Below are 20,262 nucleotides of genomic sequence, written 5' to 3'. Positions count from 1 at the left end.
ATCGGACAAGTGGTTCCCAAGTTATGGGCATTTATTTGCCACCCAATGACAGGACACGGTGCTATGACATCACGATTGACGTCACAATTCTTTTTTTTTGCACGTCACAACTCTTCTTCGTTTGATATGACGTCACGATTACGTACGAGCCTGCACTAGTCTATCTATAATTCCAGCAATCTGTGTGTCTCTGTCTGTCTGTGACCGCCGTTTCTCGACAACCGCCGATCCGATCTAATTAAAACTTGCCAGGTATATTGCTGGGGCACTGAGTATGTGCCTTTTCAAGGTTTGATATTAATTGGACAAGTGGTTCCCAAGTTATGGCCATTTATTTACCAAACCAATGACAGGACACGGTGCTATGACGTCACGATTGACGTGAAAATTCTTTTTTTTGCACCCACGGGCCCGCACTCGTAATTAATAATTGTGCTTCCACGTGGGAAGTTTGTGCGATTGATGCTTTAACTGATTGTGCAGTATATAGCGGGCGCGGCGGTATCGTTCGCAGCAGTAACCAAGCCGTTTTTAACTTTGTGGTTTTTTTTTTTTTTTTGTTCATCCCATTAAATTTTCTCATTGTTATTTATAATATGCTGAATATTGATAATTTGGAATATGGGGGGAAAAAAAATAAACTATTCAGAATAATGATGCACCGGAAAATATTAATTAGTGAGGAAATTATGAATGAATAAAAATGACATCATAAGCGTCACACGGAAGCTTCGGGAGTCCGATTAAACCTTCCCATCATTCGTTGGGTAGGGATGCTGCACGTCACGTTTACCTGAACGTCACGTTTACCTGAACGTCACTTGTCAATATAAAGGTGTGCATGCGTTTTGGGGAAGTGGTATGTGATGAGAGGTGGACCGGTAGTTTGTTGGGATCACAGGATGGCCTACATTCGAGATACTCGCTTGGAAGCTGCGTCGCCTGGGTTCGAATCCCGACGCAGCAATAAACTGTCGTTCTGGTGGTTCATCGAGGCGGGTACCCTCCCTCGGATGGACGTTAAACCGGTAGCGTGCCGTCTGCCATCAGTAGTTATTGGTGGTCACACTCACTCAACATGTCCACCAAGTTTGGGCCGAATCCGTCCACAATGTTTTGAGATATTGTGTTCACAGACAGACAGACAGACAGACAGACGTGAAAACGTAGACATCACCTCCGTCCACCTTCAGTGCAGAAGTAAAAATCCTGTTGTTCGTTCTGTTTGAAGAATGATCTCGTGCAGTCTTTCGTTATCCTTGAAGTTTCCTTCTATTTGAGTAATATAAGTGGCTTGGCCTGTTTGGTGTCATTATTACCTCGGCCATCCAAGGACAAGGTCATGTTTTCACCCCTTTCTGTCTGTTTGTGTACAGGATATCTCAAAAAAGCTGTGGACGGATTTGGATGAAACTTGCTGGACATGTTGAGTGTGTGACGAGGAAGAATCGATTCGATTCCGGTGAAGATCCGGATTCGGATCTGAGAGTTTTTCCAAGTCGATTCTTTACCATTGAAGGATTTGGGGCCACAAATGATCTACGTCATGATATCTGAAAAAGTTGGGGACGGATTCGGACGAAACTTGGTGCACAGGTTGGGTGTGTGACAAGGTAGAATCGATTCGATTTCGGTGAAGATCCGGATTCGGATCTGAGTTTTTCCAAGTCGATTCTTTACCATTGAAGGATTTGGGGCCACAAATGATCTACGTCATGATATCTGAAAAAGTTGTGGACGGATTCGGACGAAACTTGGTGCACAGGTTGGGTTTGACGTGGACGAATTGATTCGATTTTGGTGAAGATCCGGATCAGGATCTGTACATGAGAATTTTTTTTTTTTTTTAAGTGATTCCTCACCATTGAGAGATGGGGCCAAACATGATATAGTACTGTATGGCATGATATTTCAAAAATGTATTTGGACCGATATGTTCTCGTGGATCAGGTATTACGTGGTGGAGGGTATACACTCCACTGAGTGCCCTTCTAGTTTAATTATGGACTTGTTCATTATTTAATTAAGCCATGAGGACCTGTTGATGTATTGCGTTCACCCAGGCAACACTGATGGTGTCGTTGATTGGTGCGTTATCTCTCTTTAGTGGTTCCTCCGAGTCTACTTTGGTCTGGGATTTCAAAGCCAAGTTGTCCGGATGTCCGAGAGTCGCCGATGATGCAAGCCACTGCTCTTGGACGTCAGCCCGTGATTCTACTGATGTGCGGATCCTTCAATCCCATTACAAACATGCACCTTCGTCTGTTCGAGATCGCCCGAGACTATCTGCAAGACGATGGTACCGGTGCTCTGATTCCCGACGTGTTATGTTCATGTGACGCTCGTAAAACGCGTGCTTTCTGCTTTCTCACCTTTACCAAGTTTCTTTGCGTTCCTCTTTTGGATGCGTAAACTTTGGGATTGTTTGAATAAATGTGATGATTGTATCTGTGCCCAAGGCTGGCATGATCGCTTTGAGCTACTACTCGGTGTACTCACCTTTGAGCTATCTAGCCTGGGTTCAAATTCCTGTCATCCTGGTGTTTTGCAGGCAGGGTGAGGTATCGATGTGTCATCCCTCGGATGGACATGAGGCTGGATGTCCCGTCTGACAGTACTGGTCGGTGGTGGATGTTGAGGATGCAAGGTTGTCCTTCGCGAAGAGTATGCGAGTTATTACCAGTAGCTTGTACAAATGACACATTCTTACCGGGACGATGTGCAGCAAGTGGTTTGACGTGCTTGGAGGTTTCTTGAAACCAAATTACACCTCTTGCAACCTCAGAGGGTGGTTGTAGTCTGGGCAGCAGCTTCTACACTAGAAACAAGTTCACCAGGTGATCCGTATGTTTTAAATGAAGGGTAACCAGCACGATACCTGTGCCCAGAACCAAGTGTGACCATTCTCTGTGACACGTTGTCCGAATTCCCATCCCGGATTTCGCCCAAAGTCAAATCCTTCCTTCTGGACTTGCTGATTACAAGTTTCCCTGCAAATGTCTCCTGCTCTTCCTCTGCTCCAATTGGTTCAGCTGATCATATTGTTGTGAATTCGCGCCCGCCGGCATGCGATCGGCCGCTCGACTCGAATGGCGGCCGCCTCGCCCACCGGAACGGACAATTCAGTCATGACCCTCTCGGACCAACCCCGGGAGCTAGTCACGGGTGGAGGTTTAACCTCACCACGATCGTGCCAATTGCCCACCCGCGCAGGATAGGGTCGCTCGCCAAATTCGATCTACCTAAGTACCTGCGCGAATGGTCGACTGGGCGATCGCACCACGCCACAGGCCGACTCCGGACACGAACCGCTTAAGCGGTCCGTTCCATGCTACAGTGATAACCGAGCGGTGTTATCGTTGGCCTCGACGGTTCCGATTAATTATCGGGCATATTAAGCCCACTACGAACCCTTTACGTGAAGCAGGATGGAGGGTCAATAAAGAAAAGACGAAGCGAAACGGGAAAACAGTTCACACAATGCACATTTATTACGTGACACCCGGAGAGCACACATATAGAGCCAAACAGTCAAAATGCACATATAGCAGTTACAACAAAAGAATCAACGACGCAGAGTTACTACCGACCACGCGCACACACGGCAACACTTATACAGTTCAACTTTACAGACTGCGCCAACACACATTTACTCAAAAGCAAAGGAAAGAAGCCACCCTCATAGACAAGGGGGCAGACGGGCATGTAGGCCAATATGCGCGCGTGACCTGAAGGAGCAGCCAGGTCCGCGAGACCGGGTGGGTCCTACCCGCGTCCTCGTGACGCGTTGGCGGACGAGCCACAGGTGTGGCCGCGTGGCTGTGCCCCGACTGTGGTACAACGTTTGGAGTGGGGTGGGAACGGGGCCCCCTTTGTTGTACTATATCAGCGTGGGGGAAAAGGGGGAATTGTTGATGCCCTGGGAGAGGGAGAATGGCTGGCTGGCTTGGGTCCCGCGACGAGCGATCTCCCACCGCGACCTCGTCGCCGACCGCCGTCCTTCTCGCCTCGGACCCGAGCTCCTTGGCCTCTTCCCACAACTCTCCTCAGCCGACTCCAGAACCCAATTCGATGCCTTCGCCACCCGACTCCACTCTCTGCCACACTCTGCCGCTGCCACACTCTGCCCTCCAACCAAAAACTGACTCTGCCACGATTCGCCTTGCGCTCGCCGTTTTGTAGGCCGGCAGGAGAAAACAATATGCAAATTTCCGGATCAGGATGACCTCGGGGGCGGAGCCACTCTCGCCAATTGGACGGAGGAAAAGTGGGCATGAACCTCCCCTGATCCTAGAATTTGCATATATGGATTTCACACAGACACACCTGGAGGCGGGGCCAAGCCGCTCCGCACTTGCTAATTGGACGGATCAGAAGTGGGAGTGTAGCGTTCTTGATCCGAATTCTCCCTCGGAAAGGCCGCTATTTGCACTCGCGGCTCGGTCCGTATCTTGAACGAGCCCAAGACAGCCCGACACTCAGTGTTCACAGGTGGTGCAGGAATGGCCGTAGAAGGAGAGAGGTGAGGGTGGTGGAGGATTTATCGGTGGTGCTTTGATGGTTATGGTGCCGTTTGGGAATGACGGTGATGCGATGTTTGCGGGATTGAGTTGTGAAGGTAAAAGCCGTGGCTGTTGGTGTTGTTGTTGTTGTTGTTGTCTGAGGGTTGGAGCGTGGTTGTAGTTGGTGACCATGACTGGCGTGGTGGTTAAGGTGGTTGTTGTGTGATGGCGGTTGAGACGTGGTTGGTTCAAAATAAAGATAGAACAGAAAAACGGCTATCTCAAAGCGTCGCAGCTCGAATGAATCGCATAAATTCCCTCTAAACAACGGGTTTGGGGCTAACTACACATGTACTTCGAGTTATCTCACCTACGGGCCCTGAATGGTGGTTTGCGAATTTGGTAACCACAACACTACCCCCTCCCCTTTTTACAGACTCGTCCCGAGTCGTCAAATTCTCGTGTGCCATCATGTGTAGTTCTCCCCTAGTACGTTTTGCCTTCGGATCCCTGAGTGCGACATTCATGGTATTTGTGTCCCCAAAATAAATAACCTGAGGGCTGAGTAACTAACTAAACAAACCCACTCACTCAGACGACTTAAATAAAATTGCCAGCGCTAGACAGACATACCGGGGGCGCACTCATATTTACAGTACATCTTAACTTACAAATTTTACACTGAACCATGGCCCAGGATCAATGGACTCTGCAAAGAGAAAAGCAGTTAGCAGGGAGCCAGGCTGCTCGCATGCAGTCTCTGGCTCATGCAATGCAGGTGGCAGGGAACGTGGCCGGCTGCTCACACGCAGTCCTAGGCCTCCCCCTTTTAAATTGAACCCAGTGAACAACGGCGCATGGGCTGCGCAAATGCAGTCGCCTTGTGCGGCTGCCTACAGGGCAGGCCCTGCAGTACGCGCGATGATCTGACGCAGCAAACAACGTTGCACGGGCCGCCAATGCGGTCCCGTGATGCGGCTGCCTACAGGGCAGTCCCTGCAGCTTGCAAACTGTTGCTTGATGATCCTGGCGCACATGGCAATGAACAGGGGGGAGGGAGGCAAAGCAAAATTGAACGGGGCAAACGCAGAATCGAGGGCAGCAGGCATGGATGGCAAAAGTAGGCAAACACAGTCGGCAGACGAACTGGCCGGCACAGGCCTTGAAGCACAGCCGCAGACGAAGTTGGCCGGCCTCTCGCCGTGCATTGCAGGTTTGTGGAGGGAGTGCGGTGGTGCTGGCCACTCAGAAGGTGGGCTCGGACCTCCCTACCTGTCTCCCTCCCACCTATCGCCTTTGCCTGTCACTGTCCATACCCACTCCCTTAATTTGTAAAACCCAATTTAGCCCCAACTTATTTTTTTGTTGTTTTTATTTTTTTTTCTTTACCTCCCCACTATAAATCGTCCCCTAACCCCCTGTACTGTCCTTGTTCGGCTAACCTATCCTGTCCTAGCCTACTCCCAACCCCTACGTTCCCTTCCCGAAGGGGAATGAGGGAGAGCTAGCGTCCTGTGTCGAGGCCCAACGAAGCCTCAGGATGGCCTCCCCAGACTTCAGCGATCTAACCCAAAGTGGGTCCAGTGGCCCACAACGAGTGCAAAGGTATGGATGGTGCGGAGGGGTACATCTCCTAATCTACCCTAACCATTATCTCTTAAACTACCCCGGGACTTTCAACAAGCGCCTCTCGCTTAAACTATTGGTTCTATCAACCCAGATTCCCGTCGCCTGTGTTTGTGTCCTCACAATTTCGGGCCTCGCCCCCCAATTTTCTTCCCGTGCCCTCACACGGTCTGATGGCTGGGACACGTGGCTCCCTTGGCAGGCACGACCCTCTGCCCATTCTCCAGCTATGGCATCCCCGGGCACTACACTGCCTCCGAGCCTACCAGCTCCCTAAACAACGCGGAGTGCCCCCCATGGCAACTCCCCTGAAACGCACACGTGGCATGCTGGCTTCCCGCGGCCCTTTCCGAGGGTCACCCGTGCCCACAACACTGCCCACGCAGCTAATGGCGCCCCGGGCCCCCTCACCATGCGGGCGCACCCGTGCCCACTACGCTATCCCGCCCCCCCCCCTCATGGGCCCTTGGCCTACCGCGGCCGACTAGCCCGGTGCCCGGGGTACCCACTCAGCGATACTCACCTTTCGCAGCCACGCTCCCAACCCGTCAACAGGGCTCCTGCACCCCTCCAAATGGGTATCGAGCCTACACTCCCACCAACAGCAAAACGACTTCCATTTTGTCAATTTAACTAACCCAGCTGACTCACTTTACACTGACCCCGGGGTCCCTTGGGCGGGAGTCACGCCTCCCCCCAATCACTCATCGCACCATGCATTCCCCATTCGCTCCATCCACACAGACCCGCTGGCCTCACTCACTCATCATGTACCCACCTCACAACTCTTCAGCACACACACCGCTGAACTCTGCCATCCTTCTAACTACCTCCCCTAACTACCTCGTGCTCCCACGTCGTCCCTTAAAATACAGCACGTTCCATTTAACACTACGTAGCTAAACTACATCCCTTCTACACATCCAAAGTCTGTCTCTGTCTTCAAATCCTGATTCGCAGGGGGACTTCATCCCTCCCTACTGGGCTCGTGAACTCGTTGCAAGGCTCTGCGAGCCTTGCACCTCTGCGGGAGCGGCTGTTCCAGCACCGACTCCTCCGGCAAGACATATCCATGAGGGCGTAAGGTCACCCTTGTAAGGTCTCAGGCGGTCCGCGTGGACGATCCGGGGAAGGGCCCCTCGTCCCATTTTAATTTTTAGGACCACGTCACTGATTTGCGCCAGGACGACCCCGGGGTCCCTTGGGCGGGAGTCACGCCTCCCCCCAATCACTCATCGCACCATGCATTCCCCATTCGCTCCATCCACACAGACCCGCTGGCCTCACTCACTCATCATGTACCCACCTCACAACTCTTCAGCACACACACCGCTGAACTCTGCCATCCTTCTAACTACCTCCCCTAACTACCTCGTGCTCCCACGTCGTCCCTTAAACTACAGCAAGTTCCATTTAACAATACGTAGCTAAACTACATCCCTTCCTCACATCCAAAGTCTGTCTCTGTCTTCAAATCCTGATTCGCAGGGGGACTTCATCCCTCCCTACTGGGCTCGTGAACTCGTTGCAAGGCTCTGCGAGCCTTGCACCTCTGCGGGAGCGGCTGTTCCAGCACCGACTCCTCCGGCAAGACATATCCATGAGGGCGTAAGGTCACCCTTGTAAGGTCTCAGGCGGTCCGTGTGGGCGATCCGGGGAAGGGCCCGTGGTCCCATTTTAATTTTTAGGACCACGTCACTGATTTGCGCCAGGACGACCCCCGGGCCCTGCCAAGGTGAGGTGAGCTTCGGGCATCTGCCTTTCCTCCGCCAGGGGTTAAAGAACCAAATCTTCGCCCCCGGTGGGTATTTGCTCACCTGGCTCCGGTGGTCGTACCTGCGCTTCATCTTTATGCCCGCCTGTTGGAGCTGGTGTCGTGCGAAGGCATGGACCTTCTCCATGCCTTCCTCCAACCGACGGGCATAGCCTTTCCCCGGGGGCCTATCAAGCCGCTCAGGCGTCGGACCGCACAATAAATCGACGGGGCTTCTCAGCTCCCGTCCATACATCAACAGCGCCGGACTACCCGCGGTAGACCCGTGCTGGGACGCGCGATAGACCATCAGGAGGTACGGGAGATGTTCGTCCCAGTCCTCCTGGTTAGTGGCGGTGAAGAGGGCCAACTGTTGGACCAGGGTCCTGTTGAACCTCTCCACCATGCCATCAGACTGTGGTCTCAGGGGCGTTGTCCGTGTCTTTCGAATTTCCAGGAGCCTGCACACCTCTTTTAGTAATTCGCTCTCAAAATTTCGTCCCTGATCCGTGTGCAGCTCCTGCGGAATCCCATACCGGCATGTAAATCCTTCTACGAAGGCCTTTGCCATGACCCCTGCTTCCTGGTTGGGGAGGGCAAAGGCCCCGGCCATTTGGTGAAATTTGCCAAATTCGATCTACCTAAGTACCTGCGCGAATGGTCGACCGGGCGATCGCACCATGCCACAGGCCAACTCCGGACACGAACCGCTTAAGCGGTCCGTTCCGTGCTACAGTGATAACCGAGCGGTGTTATCGTCGGCCTCGACGGTTCCGATTAATTAATTATCGGGCATATTAAGCCCACGACGAACCCTTTACGTGAAGCAGGATGGAGGGTCAATAAAGAAAAGACGAAGCGAAACGGGAAAACAGTTCACACAATGCACATTTATTACGCAACACCTGGAGAGCACACATATACAGCCAAACAGTCAAAATGCACATATAGCAGTTACAACAAAAGAAACAACGACGCAGAGTTACTACCGACTCCGCGCACACACACGGCAACACTTATACAGTTCAACTTTACAGACTGCGCCAACACACATTTACTCAAAAGCAAAGGAAAGAAGCCACCCTCATAGACAAGGGGGCAGACGGGCCTGTAGGCCAATATGCGCGCGTGACCTGAAGGAGTGGCCAGGTCCGCGAGACCGGGTGGGTCCTACCCGCGTCCTCGTGACGCGTTGGCGGACGAGCCGCAGATGTGGCCGCGTGGCTGTGCCCTGACTCCGTGCTCCTTGGCGGGTTTCGTTGGCACGACGTTTGGAGTGGGGTGGGAACGGGGCCCCCTTTGTTGCACTATCTCAGCGCGGGGGAAAAAGGGGAATTGTTGATGCCCTGGAGGAGGGAGAATGGCTGGCTGGCTTGGGTCCCGCGACGAGCGATCTCCCACCGCGACCTCGTCGCCGACCGCCGTCCTTCTAGCCTTGGACCTGAGCTCCTTGGCCTCTTCCCACAACTCTCCTCAGCCGACTGCAGAACCCAACTCGATGCCTTCGCCACCCGACTCCACTCTCTGCCACACTCTGCCGCTGCCACACTCTGCCCTCCAACCAAAAACTGACTCTGCCACGATTCGCCTTGCGCTCGCCGTTTTATAGGCCGGCAGGAGAAAACAATATGCAAATTTCCGGATCAGGATTACCTCGGGGGCGGAGCCACGCTCGCCAATTGGACGGAGGAAAAGTGGGCGTGAACCTCCCCTGATCCTAGAATTTGCATGTATGGATTTCACTCAGACACGCCTGGAGGCGGGGCCAAGCCGCTCCGCGCTTGCTAATTGGACGGATCAGAAGTGGGCGTGTAGCGTTCTTGATCCGAATTCTCCCTCGGAAAGGTCGCTATTTGCACTCGCGGCTCGGTCCGTATCTTGAACGAGCCCAAGACAGCCCGACGCTCAGTGTTCACAGGTGGTGCGGGAATGGCCGTAGGAGAGAGGTGAGGGTGGTGGAGGGTTTATCGGTGGTGGTTTGATGGTTATGGTGCGTTTGGGAATGACGGTGATGCGATGTTTGTGGGATTGAGTTGTGAAGGTAAAAGTTGTGGCTGTTGGCGTTGTTGTTGTCTGAGGGTTGGAGCGTGGTTGTAGTTGGTGATGATGGCTGGCGTGGTGGTTAAGGTGGTTGTTGTGTGATGGCGGTTGAGATGTGGTTTGTTCAAAGTAAAGATAGAATATAAAAACGGCTATCTCAAAGCGTCGCAGCCCGAATGAATCGCATAAATTCCCTCTAAACAACGGGTTTGGGGCTAACTACACATGTACTTCGAGTTATCTCACCTACGGGCCCTGAATGGTGGTTTGCGAATTTCCACCGCCATAACAATATGCTTATTAGAGTCGACATCTCTCTCGCTATCCATTCCACGTTCTAACTCTTCCATGATCCTTGACTTTGAATACAAATTATATTTTTTTCACCAAAATGCTGCTACCACTGCTACTGCTGCTACCACTGCTTGAAATGCTACCACTGCTAGGACTGCTACTGCTGTTACCACTGCTCGGAATGCTACCACTGCTTGGGCTGCTACTGCTGCTACGTTTTTTTTGTTGTTGTTATTACTACTACTATGGCTACTACTGCTGTTTTGTTTCATCGTGGCTTCTACATGTACTGTTGCTGCTACTACAAATCCAGTCCAAATCCATTGGGACCATACTCGGTGCAGACCGTCGGTGCTGCCGACGCAGTCTCCTGGCCTATTGGGCACAATCCTGGACGGGGCTGCTGCTACAGCTGCTACGTTTTTGCCGCAACTCGGTTTTTTGTTGTTGCTACTGCTGCTACCATTGCGATGGCTACTACTGGTACTGCTACCACTGTTATGGCTTTTTGTTTTGTTGCTGTTACTGATACCATTGCTACTATAACTACTACAGTGACTACTGCTCTATTTTTTGTTGCTGCTACTGTTGCTGTTGGCTAAGCGCATGTAAGTGGTTACCACCCCTATTTTAGGGCATACCCTGACTTGAGTGGCATTTTTGAAAGTCACAAAGACTACTACTGGTCATGAAATTTGGTTCATTGCACAGACAGTATTCCATAGGACCTTAAAATATAGAGGTTCATTGGTCTATGATGTATATTACTGAATCTACAGGATTTTTAATTGAATATACATGCCCAGTATTGGCCTTTTTTCTTGTTTCACCTTAAAATATGACATATATTAGACAATGCAAAAATACAACATATAAAATATTCTGTGTTAAATTTCTCATCTAATCAAAAGGTTGTCACCCACCGTCTGAGAAAATCAGCATTTGTGTCAGTCAGTGGTGGATTCGCATGATATATGCACATTCTGGCATATTTTTATTTTTTTCTTGTTTTATTGCCCTTTTAGAGCCTGGGACTATGAAATCCCCTAACAAAATGACTAGTTTATCAATAACTCATATTTACGTGTCTTAATTTATTCAACTTGTTACCAACATAATCAATGTAAAAAAAAAAATTGAGATGATCCGGGTGGATACTTACTTACAGCGGCTTGACCGAACTTTCCAACCCAAATGTCCGACTGCACGTCACGTTTTAAAAAAAATGCTTTTATTCTTCTGTGCATCAGATTATTTTCACTAAAATTTATTTACAAATGGGGCACAGTGATATAGATATAATAGTATAAAAAATATTGAAAACATGCATGGCTTTGGTTTAGAGTAATTTTGCATTTTTGTCTGACTGCACGTCACTTTTTTGAATTTGATGAAAAAATAAATTTAAAAAAAAATATTTTTCCAGGTATTTTAAAAATATTTTATTAATTTAGAAGGCAGTTAAAACAGTTTTGGAGAATTTAGAGAGCTTTTTGTTACTCCCAGAATTGATTGAATTGAAAATTTACATCCAATAATTTGTTTGATAAATGTTCTCTCTTTTAGTGCTTTTCAGCATCTGACAGTCACTGAATAGAGCAGTAATAAAAAAATAGGTATGTATTATTTCTTAATAATCCCAGAAATTGGTATTTTGATTATTAGATTAGTTGCTCGAATAAGTTATATACTATGACCTTCATTTATTTTGCCAAAAAAGAAAAATTAGGTAATTTCATTGAAAACTCGCAAAACCATCAGGATAGGTACCCCTTCTTCAAAGTATCATATTTCGGTATATCTATCTATAATTCCAGCAATCTGTGTGTGTGTGTCTGTGTGTCTGTGTGTGTCTGTGACCGCTGTTTCTCGACAACCACTGGTCAGATCTAATTGAAACTTGCCAGATATATTGCTGGGGACCTGAGGATGTGCCTTTTCAAGGTTTGATATTAATCGGATAAGAGCTTCCCAAGTTATGGCCATTTATTTACCAACCAATGACAGGACACGTTGCTGCGTAGGCGTGGCCGATGGGGAAGATAACCTCAGCCGCGTTCTCCATTACGGGTTACAACGTACGGACTTCCGGATAGTGATGACTGTGTATTCTAATAATTTCTCGATTTCTTATGCGCATTTATAGATAAACACAATGCCCCAAGTTGTGATCGTTTTTGTATAAGACGGTGTATAAATTTCGGTAACATCAGAGTGAGCTGGTATGCTCCGAACCAGGAAGTAAATTTTTTTTGTCTTCTCTTCTCTTTGTGTTTTTCCTTGCGATGACATTGCGAAAAGGCAAAATACGTTGGCGCTAATTGAATAATTGGCCATTAAAACTAAATTGCGAATAATCGTAACTGCGATATGCGAACTTCCGGGCCACGCACGTACGGGTACGTGAGAGCGATGGAACGGCGTGTGGTTGTTGTTTCTTGGTTGCGGTTTGAATTTTATTTTTTTTTTTTTTTTTTACGGGCACGTACTAGTGTATGTAATTAAGCTATACGGTTTTATGTTCTGAATTCAGTTAGACTTACACTGTCAGGAAAATGTAGTGAGAAGGCAATGGAACAAACTTCATTTTTTGACATTTTTGAAACAGTGGTAACCACTTACATGTGCTTAGCCTGTTGCATTTTTTTTCAGTCATGTTTTTTTTTTTGGTTTGATTGTTTTTGTTGGTTTTCTGATGCCGTTAGACATTTATTAAACAACCGTTAGACAACTCTGAGACATTTATTTTCAATCAAATTTTTGGTACGACGGGATTAATTGGTATTGGGTGATACAAATAAGACTGAGCTATGGAACACTTCTTCTCATTCGATGAAAGATGCACCAAACTACATGTTACAAAAACACAGGGTATTCGTCTTTCACGAACCCACTGGCCAGGCCTGGCATTCGACTAAGGTTAGGGCAGGAATTTGTAATTTGTTCATGGTGCCGGCGATAGCTTGCCTACTCTTCACGGAGGACACCATGGGATCCTTAACGTCCAGCAACGAATGCTGGCAGACGGGATGCCCAGTTTAACGTCCATTCGCGAGAAACTCTGGATGTCAATGTAGCCTCAATAAGAGTTTGTTACGGTGCTGTACTCAGGGAAGTGAATATGTCCGGCGATGCTCTCTGTCTCTGGTACTCTGCTCAGAGGCATGATCAGAGCTGCCAAAGCAGTCTCATGGCCACGAATGTACTGAGTAGGTTTGCCTTTGCCTCTCTGGTATGCTAGGTTTCTTTTAATAATGCTTGCAAGGTTTTCTTTTCTGTGTTCATACTGTGGACTTTGAGCAAGACGACGTGGCGTACTATCCAAACCTTGACATGTGTTCCTTTCTTAGGGCGATACAAGGTGGTTAAAGGCATTTTATCACCTGTGAGTGATCACTACAAGAAGAAAGGATTGATTTCGGCGTCGCATCGTGTGGAAATGGCGAGATTGGCAACAAAGGGTTCTGACTGGATACATGTGGATGCCTGGGAAAGTGAACAAGATGCGTGGATAGAGACCATCAAGGTGATGAGGTAATTTCATTGTCACTCAGCACTTTCAGTGTAATCTAAGCGAAGCTCCGAATTCAAATACGAGTATGTTTTAAAAAGGAAATATATAAACAACGAGATCAGCTCTCGGTAGAGCGCATACCTCCACCAGGCTGATTAGTTTACGTTTTGTATCCCACTGATAGGCTGGATCTGGATCCGGACTTGAACCAAAATCGAATCCGTTTGTTCTTGTCGCTTAACCAACTCGTCCACTAAGTTTTGTCATCCATCCACAATGTTTTGAAATATTATGCTGTATATCGTTTTTGACCCTATATCTCAACGCTGAAGAATCACTTAAAAACCTGAATGCAGATCTTCACAAATATTGAATCAATTTGTCCTTGTCACACACCCCACACCCAACCTGTCCACCAAATTCTGCTCAAATCTGTCCATAACTTTTATGAGATATCTTGCTCAAAGACAGACAAACAGACAGTGGGTGAAAACATAACCTCCGTCCACCTTTGGTGGTGGAAGTAATTCTCCTCTTTGGCCAATAGCAAATGTTGGACAGGCCTCTGCATCAATTCAGTGGCCTTGTGGCGATATAAAACTGCACAGGGTAGGTATTACTGCAGCGAATTGGGCAGGAGACATTATTGCTCTATGTCCCGGGGCAGCACCGTCCGCCCATGAACACGTGATTCAGGCTGTCTGGCTGTCATCAGCATGGAGAACATGTCACTACTCCCGAGTGGTATGGCCACACCTAATTGAGACTTTGATATGAACAAATTCTTTACTGTTTTTATCTGCAACCACTAGCCACATCAGCTGTTTCTGCATGAATCGCAAGCACGTTACACACATCCGGACAGCAATTTATTGGCTCATTGTTCAGGTTTCATGCAGAAATAGCTGGCATGGCACGTGGTTTCTGGGACAACGAGAATATCACTTGGTGGAGCACATAAGTCTGCCAGGCTGAACAGTTCATGTTTTGTGTCCCACTGAGAGGCTGGATCTGCATCCGGACCATTCGTCCTTGTCACACACCAAAATCTAATTGGCTTGTTCTTGTCACTTATCCAACTCATCCACCTCATCCACCATGTTTTGTCATAATCAGTCCACAACATTTTGAAATATCATGCTATACTGTATATCGTATTTGGCCATATCTCTCAATGGCGAAAAATCATTGAGAAAATTAAAAAAAAAAATTATCGGATCTTGATCCAGATCTTCACCAAAATCTGATCAATTTGTCCTTGTCACAAACCCAACCTGTCCACCAAATCGTCAGAATCTGTCCATAATATTTTGAGATATCCTGCTCACAAACAGATGATTGAAAACATAACCTTTGTTGGCAGAGGTAATAACAGTGAAAGTGCTACACTGAGTTTTCTTGTGCATGTGTGTCCTTATGAGCTTCATTAGAGCAGACAGAGAATGTTGTTTGAGACCACTGCCAGGAAATATTACAGGGGCAACGAAACTCATTTAAAAATGCTTACTAAACTACCATATGGAAGTGAGGTTTGATTCTGGTGTTAATAAATTCTGGATCGTTGATAACTCCAAACCTGTAATCGATAGTATCCACAACATCAACAACGGGGGTAAAAATTGTTTATACTTGTGATGCTTTTACATTGTGTATGAGCATTCTATGTGACCGGGCCAGCATAACATTTGTGCCAGATCTAATGGACTTGATTGAGTGAGCGCAAGGTGTATGGGGGCTCGACATGTCCCCATCTTATTTCTCTTTCTCTCCATCTTGCCCTTGCCAATCTCTTCTTCCATGTCAGATGCATGAGTGGCACTAATGTTAGTGTTAAAGTGATAAGTGACAGCATAAGACATCCGATGGCACGAATGTTCGCTTAAGGGATAAATGAGAGTATAAGTGCTCTGTAAATACTGGCTTGTGAACCTCCTCTGTAAATACGTGCATTGATTCGTAAAACCATACTTGGCAAGAATTGGTGTCCTGACTTCTGTCTGTTTTGATGGTGGTGTGAGGCAACTGAGGCTTTGATTGCCCAGCTTTAGATCATGAGAAGCGATGCATAACATTGGTTTGCTCAGCCAATTAACATCCATTATGCAGCTGTGAACACGATACTCCATCCATGATGATCAGTTCACCAGTAACGTTGATGCGACGCTGGGCATGGTGAGCTGGCCAGAGATGAGTGGCACGGACGGCTCTCATGGTCTTTGAAGATGTGCCGACCTCTTTGAAGTTATTCAGAGGTGACATCCATCAAAATATAATGGAATGTGTGGTGCACATTATGAATATATGAGAATACATTCAAGATTAAACCATCTAGCATGGAAAGTAAACAGAGGTAAAGCTAAATGCTATGTACGCAATTTTGAAAGTGAGATTACGTTGCCATGTTGACTGACCACATGGAAGCAGTGATGTTGTGGACCCACTGTTTGAAGTGGTTCTGGGCTGAAAGGGTCAAAACCTCGATGAAGAACGGAGCTTAGCTCATGATCCGGGCAATCAAAATTGTTTACTCTCAAATATATTGTTATGGATTCAGCGGTGGCGGGATTCGCACCCGACTCTTGAACCCAGTGTTAAGGATTCGGACGAGTGATGGGGCTCGCACCCTACTCTCGACAGCCAAATGTTCGATATTCGCATCACTTAACAGCACCGCCGTGTCTGGGGTTATAACGCCGGCTGGTTCGGCACAGGCTTCGGATCACGCGCCTCAAATCGCGATTCCAACGTACACCTGGACCTTACCAGTTGGGGGAATAGACCCCGGTTATAGACTGGTTTTGTCAGAGACCGAGCAAATTCTGCCAGTCTGTAACCATTTTGGTTTTATATACTAATCGAGCGAATTGTTTCTCAGCACGGCACGAACAAACCCAAAGCGGCAACTTCATACGAATCAACCAGATTGATTGGGGACACATCGGGGAACACAACACAAGCAAAGCATTCACGACAGTTATAATTAATCTATTACCCGTTCTAAAAGTAGGGAGCTACGGATTACGGGTTTCGAAGGGAACCCTAGTGAGATAAACCTTAGACAACATGCAGACAAGACACGGACAGCATGCAGACAAGACACAGAGTACTTGGTGATGCTTCATGGACGAGAGAAAAAGTGTCGGAGGCACGAATGTGGCTCGTGTCAAGCCGATATCGACAGATTTGAGCGCCCAAGCTCAAACACGCCGCGTGGCAAAATGGCGGCGTCATTTTTCTTCTCCCGACACCGCTTGCGCACGCAGCCTCAGCGCGTTCTGACCCCGCATAATGTCAACGGCACAAGACCGTCAGATCGATGGTGGGTTTCAGCTGGTTTCTCACAAGGTCCAGTATACAAGTCCAGGCCTGGCCTGTTCACCAGATCAGGCCAAATCGAGGTGTTGGGCTCTGCAGGCTGGCTCCATGGCCGAGGAGGAACAGCTGGCCAAAACCACTCTCCACAAAGCCGATGGCCCAACTCGAAGCTCAGGCAGATCCACCACTGCCTTTCCGGCGCTCGCAGTCCCACCTTCTGCCGATCGCAGACTCGACACTCGTCCTTTCTCTGTTGCCTTCCCGGCGCTCGCTCGCCTTAAAGCCGACTGCCCACCTCGGCGCTCTCAGTTTTACAACCACCTTCCCGCGCTCCTGCAGTTTCACTTCCTTTTCTTTTGGGGCGCGCCCCTTTACGAAGCCGACAAACTCCTCCCCCTCCCAGAGCACTGGGCGGAGACTCCTTCGGAGAGGGGAACGAAGAAGAAGAACCTCTCGGTCCACCACCACTGTACGAACAATAAACAGCCTCTTATACCTCCCGATACACATGTAACGTCCATTTACCGAACAACCTGCCTCATGCATTTAATGGGGGATCTGGGCTAATCCTACATTTAACAAGTGGTGCCAGGCACAACAAATCCCACCCATTTAAGGCATAAAGTTATTTGGAGGATCAAATTTAAATTTAATACATCCTTAACCTGAATGTTGATGATAAGAAATAGAATAAGGAATATTTTAGTCTTAGTTTGAAGTCAATTAAACCATTTTTGACGAAGTTATGACCGTAAAATGATTTTGACCTTTCAAGGCCACGTAAGGTCAAAGGTCATGGTGTCAAATGAAAGCCAATAAAGGACTTGATTTATGTCTTCCATAGTAAACACGCATATTCCTAACCTTTTTTGATTTATATTGGAAAGTTTGTAATTTTGACCGATGACCATGACCCCCAAAACTTCGGACCCTACCGATCTTCACAAATATGCATTTTTCACTATAGGAATGGGTAGGATTATAAGTGACAAATAGAATAAGCTTCACTATAAGCTTAGTTTGAAGTAAATCACATCATTTTTGACAAAGTTATAAGCGAAAAACGATTTTGATATTTTTGTGACTTTGACCTTGACCTTTGATCCAACTGGACCCAAAAGTTAATGGGGTCGTCCAAGGTTCATTGCCCACCTGTGGATTAAATTTGATAGTGTTTGCTAAAGCCGTTTTGCCGTAAAGTTGCTAACAGACAGACACAAACAAGCCGGTAGGCGGACATGGGTAGTCGACTACCCAATAGAACCTGACGTGATGGGCCCGTTCGATGGGGAATGACCTGAGGATGAAGCACAAGAAAAATTCATGATTCTAGCTTCAATGGTTAATGCTGCAGATTGTTTTTTCGTTAAAATACCCCCACATTTAGAGGTTTTTTGGCCATTGCTAGGCAACAGAGGGGTCCATAGCAACGGTTCTTTCTCACACATACATAGGACATACCATGAACCTACCATACCAGTTTCATGTATATCTGACTCGTAGCCTCTGAGATATAACAAACTTTGTTTTTTTTTATTGTTTTCGACCAGGGTTCATTCAAAGTCTATCTTCTCCGACAGTTTTCATAAGATCCGGCTGGAAATTTTTTACAATATGGCTGAATGTACTGCCCACAGTCGCTCGTGGCCTGGTTTTTTATTTTTGAAAAAATTAATTTTTTATGATTTTTCTAAAATTTCAAAGTCCCTTTGCTCGGCAACGGTGGTGTCCATAGCAACGGTTCTCATTTGCACACAACATAGTCATGGTATGAACCTACCAACCAAGTTTCATCGAAATCACCATTGTATTAACGGAGCACTGGCCCGAACAGACAGACAGACAAACAAGCCGGTAGGTGGACATGGGTAGTCAACTACCCAATAGATCCTGACACGATGGGCCCGTTCGATGGGGAATGACCTGAGGATTAAGCACAAGAAAATTCATGATTCCAGCTTCAAGGGTTAATGCTGCAGATTTTTTTTTGTTAAAATACCCCCACATTTAGAGGTTTTTCGGCCGTTGCTAGGCAACGGAGGGGTCCACAGCAACGGTTCTTTCTCACACATAACTACGACATACCATGAACCTACCATACCAGTTTCATGTATATCTGACTCATAGTCTCTGAGATATAACGAACTTCGTTTTTTATTGTTTTCGACCAGGGTTCATTCAAAGTCTATCTTCTCCGACAGTTTTCAGAGGATCCGGCTGAAAATTTTTGACAATATGGCTGAATGTACTGCCCACAGTCTCTCGTGGCCTGATATTTTTTTATTATTATTTTTTTTTTTTTTTGATTTTCGAAAAAATAATTTTATGATTTTTCAAAAATGTTAAAGTCCCGTTGCTAGGCAACGGTGGTGTCCATAGCAACGGTTCTCATTTGCACACAACTTGGTCATGGTATGAACCTACCAACCAAGTTTCATCGAAATCGCCATTGTATTCACTGAAATCGCCATTTTAAATCCTGATAATAAAGGGAGAACAAATCTCAAAAATTTTGAATTTTTTTTTTTCGACTGTATCGACTACCGAACAGACAAACATATCGACGGAAATACTGACAAGCCGGTAGGCGACATGGCTGCTCACTCTAGATGGATAGCTGGCCGACGCGACTTGCCGATATTCATGTACATGCTATCAATCAATTTAGCACAATAAATATGATTATCACAGTCCTCTTAGTTTGCGGCCAGAAACCCGCCTTGTGAAATTTCAGGCATGTTTCCAAAGAGACTCTAACAAATGGCAGCCCTGGTAATTCCATTTATCTATTCGCTAAATATTTAATTTTTTTATATGATGCTGTAAGACATTCTCCTTGGGCACAAAAAAAAGCAGGTCCCTCGGAGGTCCAGTTTCGGAGGTATTGATTTTTTTTGTACAATCCACAATAAGTGTACGATGTACGATAAAGTATTTTAGCTGTTGCTAAGCAACAGAGGTGTGCATAGCAACCATTCATTTTTGTGTACATGCTCGCCACATTGTACACATTTCACCCATGTTTCATCAAAATCAGACTCTTTCTCTTAGAGATATTCGCAACTAACTGTTTCTGAAATGTTCGACATGTACTCGCCCAAAACCTATCTCCTCCTCCAAATATTTTTTGTTAGGGCTGCAAATTGGCATGAAGGGAGCTTGATAGATTGTGCACAGAACTCTAAGCTTCGATTCTTCGATATTTTTTTTCTCGATTT

The 20,262-nt window shown here is 47.1% G+C and overlaps 1 protein-coding gene across 5 annotated transcripts in view; it reads left to right on the top strand.

The window, feature by feature from the left end:
- Positions 1–633: 633 nt before the first annotated feature.
- LOC147019820 (nicotinamide/nicotinic acid mononucleotide adenylyltransferase 1-like) overlaps positions 634–20,262 on the top strand; it is a 33,077-nt gene continuing 13,448 nt past the window's right edge. Inside the window, exons 1-4 of one of the 5 annotated variants that reach the window (XM_085894586.1) lie at positions 634–767; positions 2,108–2,299; positions 2,552–2,647; positions 13,566–13,749. In XM_085894586.1, the coding sequence (XP_085750712.1) occupies positions 2,176–2,299; positions 2,552–2,647; positions 13,566–13,749 (404 nt within the window). In that variant the 5' untranslated portion in view covers positions 634–767; positions 2,108–2,175. Of the gene's footprint in view, positions 836–2,107; positions 2,300–2,551; positions 2,648–10,673; positions 10,699–13,565; positions 13,750–20,262 lie in introns of those variants that run through there. The other 4 variants (XM_085894585.1, XM_085894588.1, XM_085894587.1 and 1 more) reach the window with 4 other exon arrangements.

Source organism: Eptatretus burgeri, chromosome 9, assembly GCF_056783735.1.
Source record: "Eptatretus burgeri isolate ZD-2024b chromosome 9, Ebu_testis_v1, whole genome shotgun sequence".
Classification (NCBI taxonomy): domain Eukaryota; kingdom Metazoa; phylum Chordata; class Myxini; order Myxiniformes; family Myxinidae; genus Eptatretus; species Eptatretus burgeri.
Note: the sequence above shows the minus strand (reverse complement) of the source record. Positions and strands in the feature narration are given on the sequence as shown.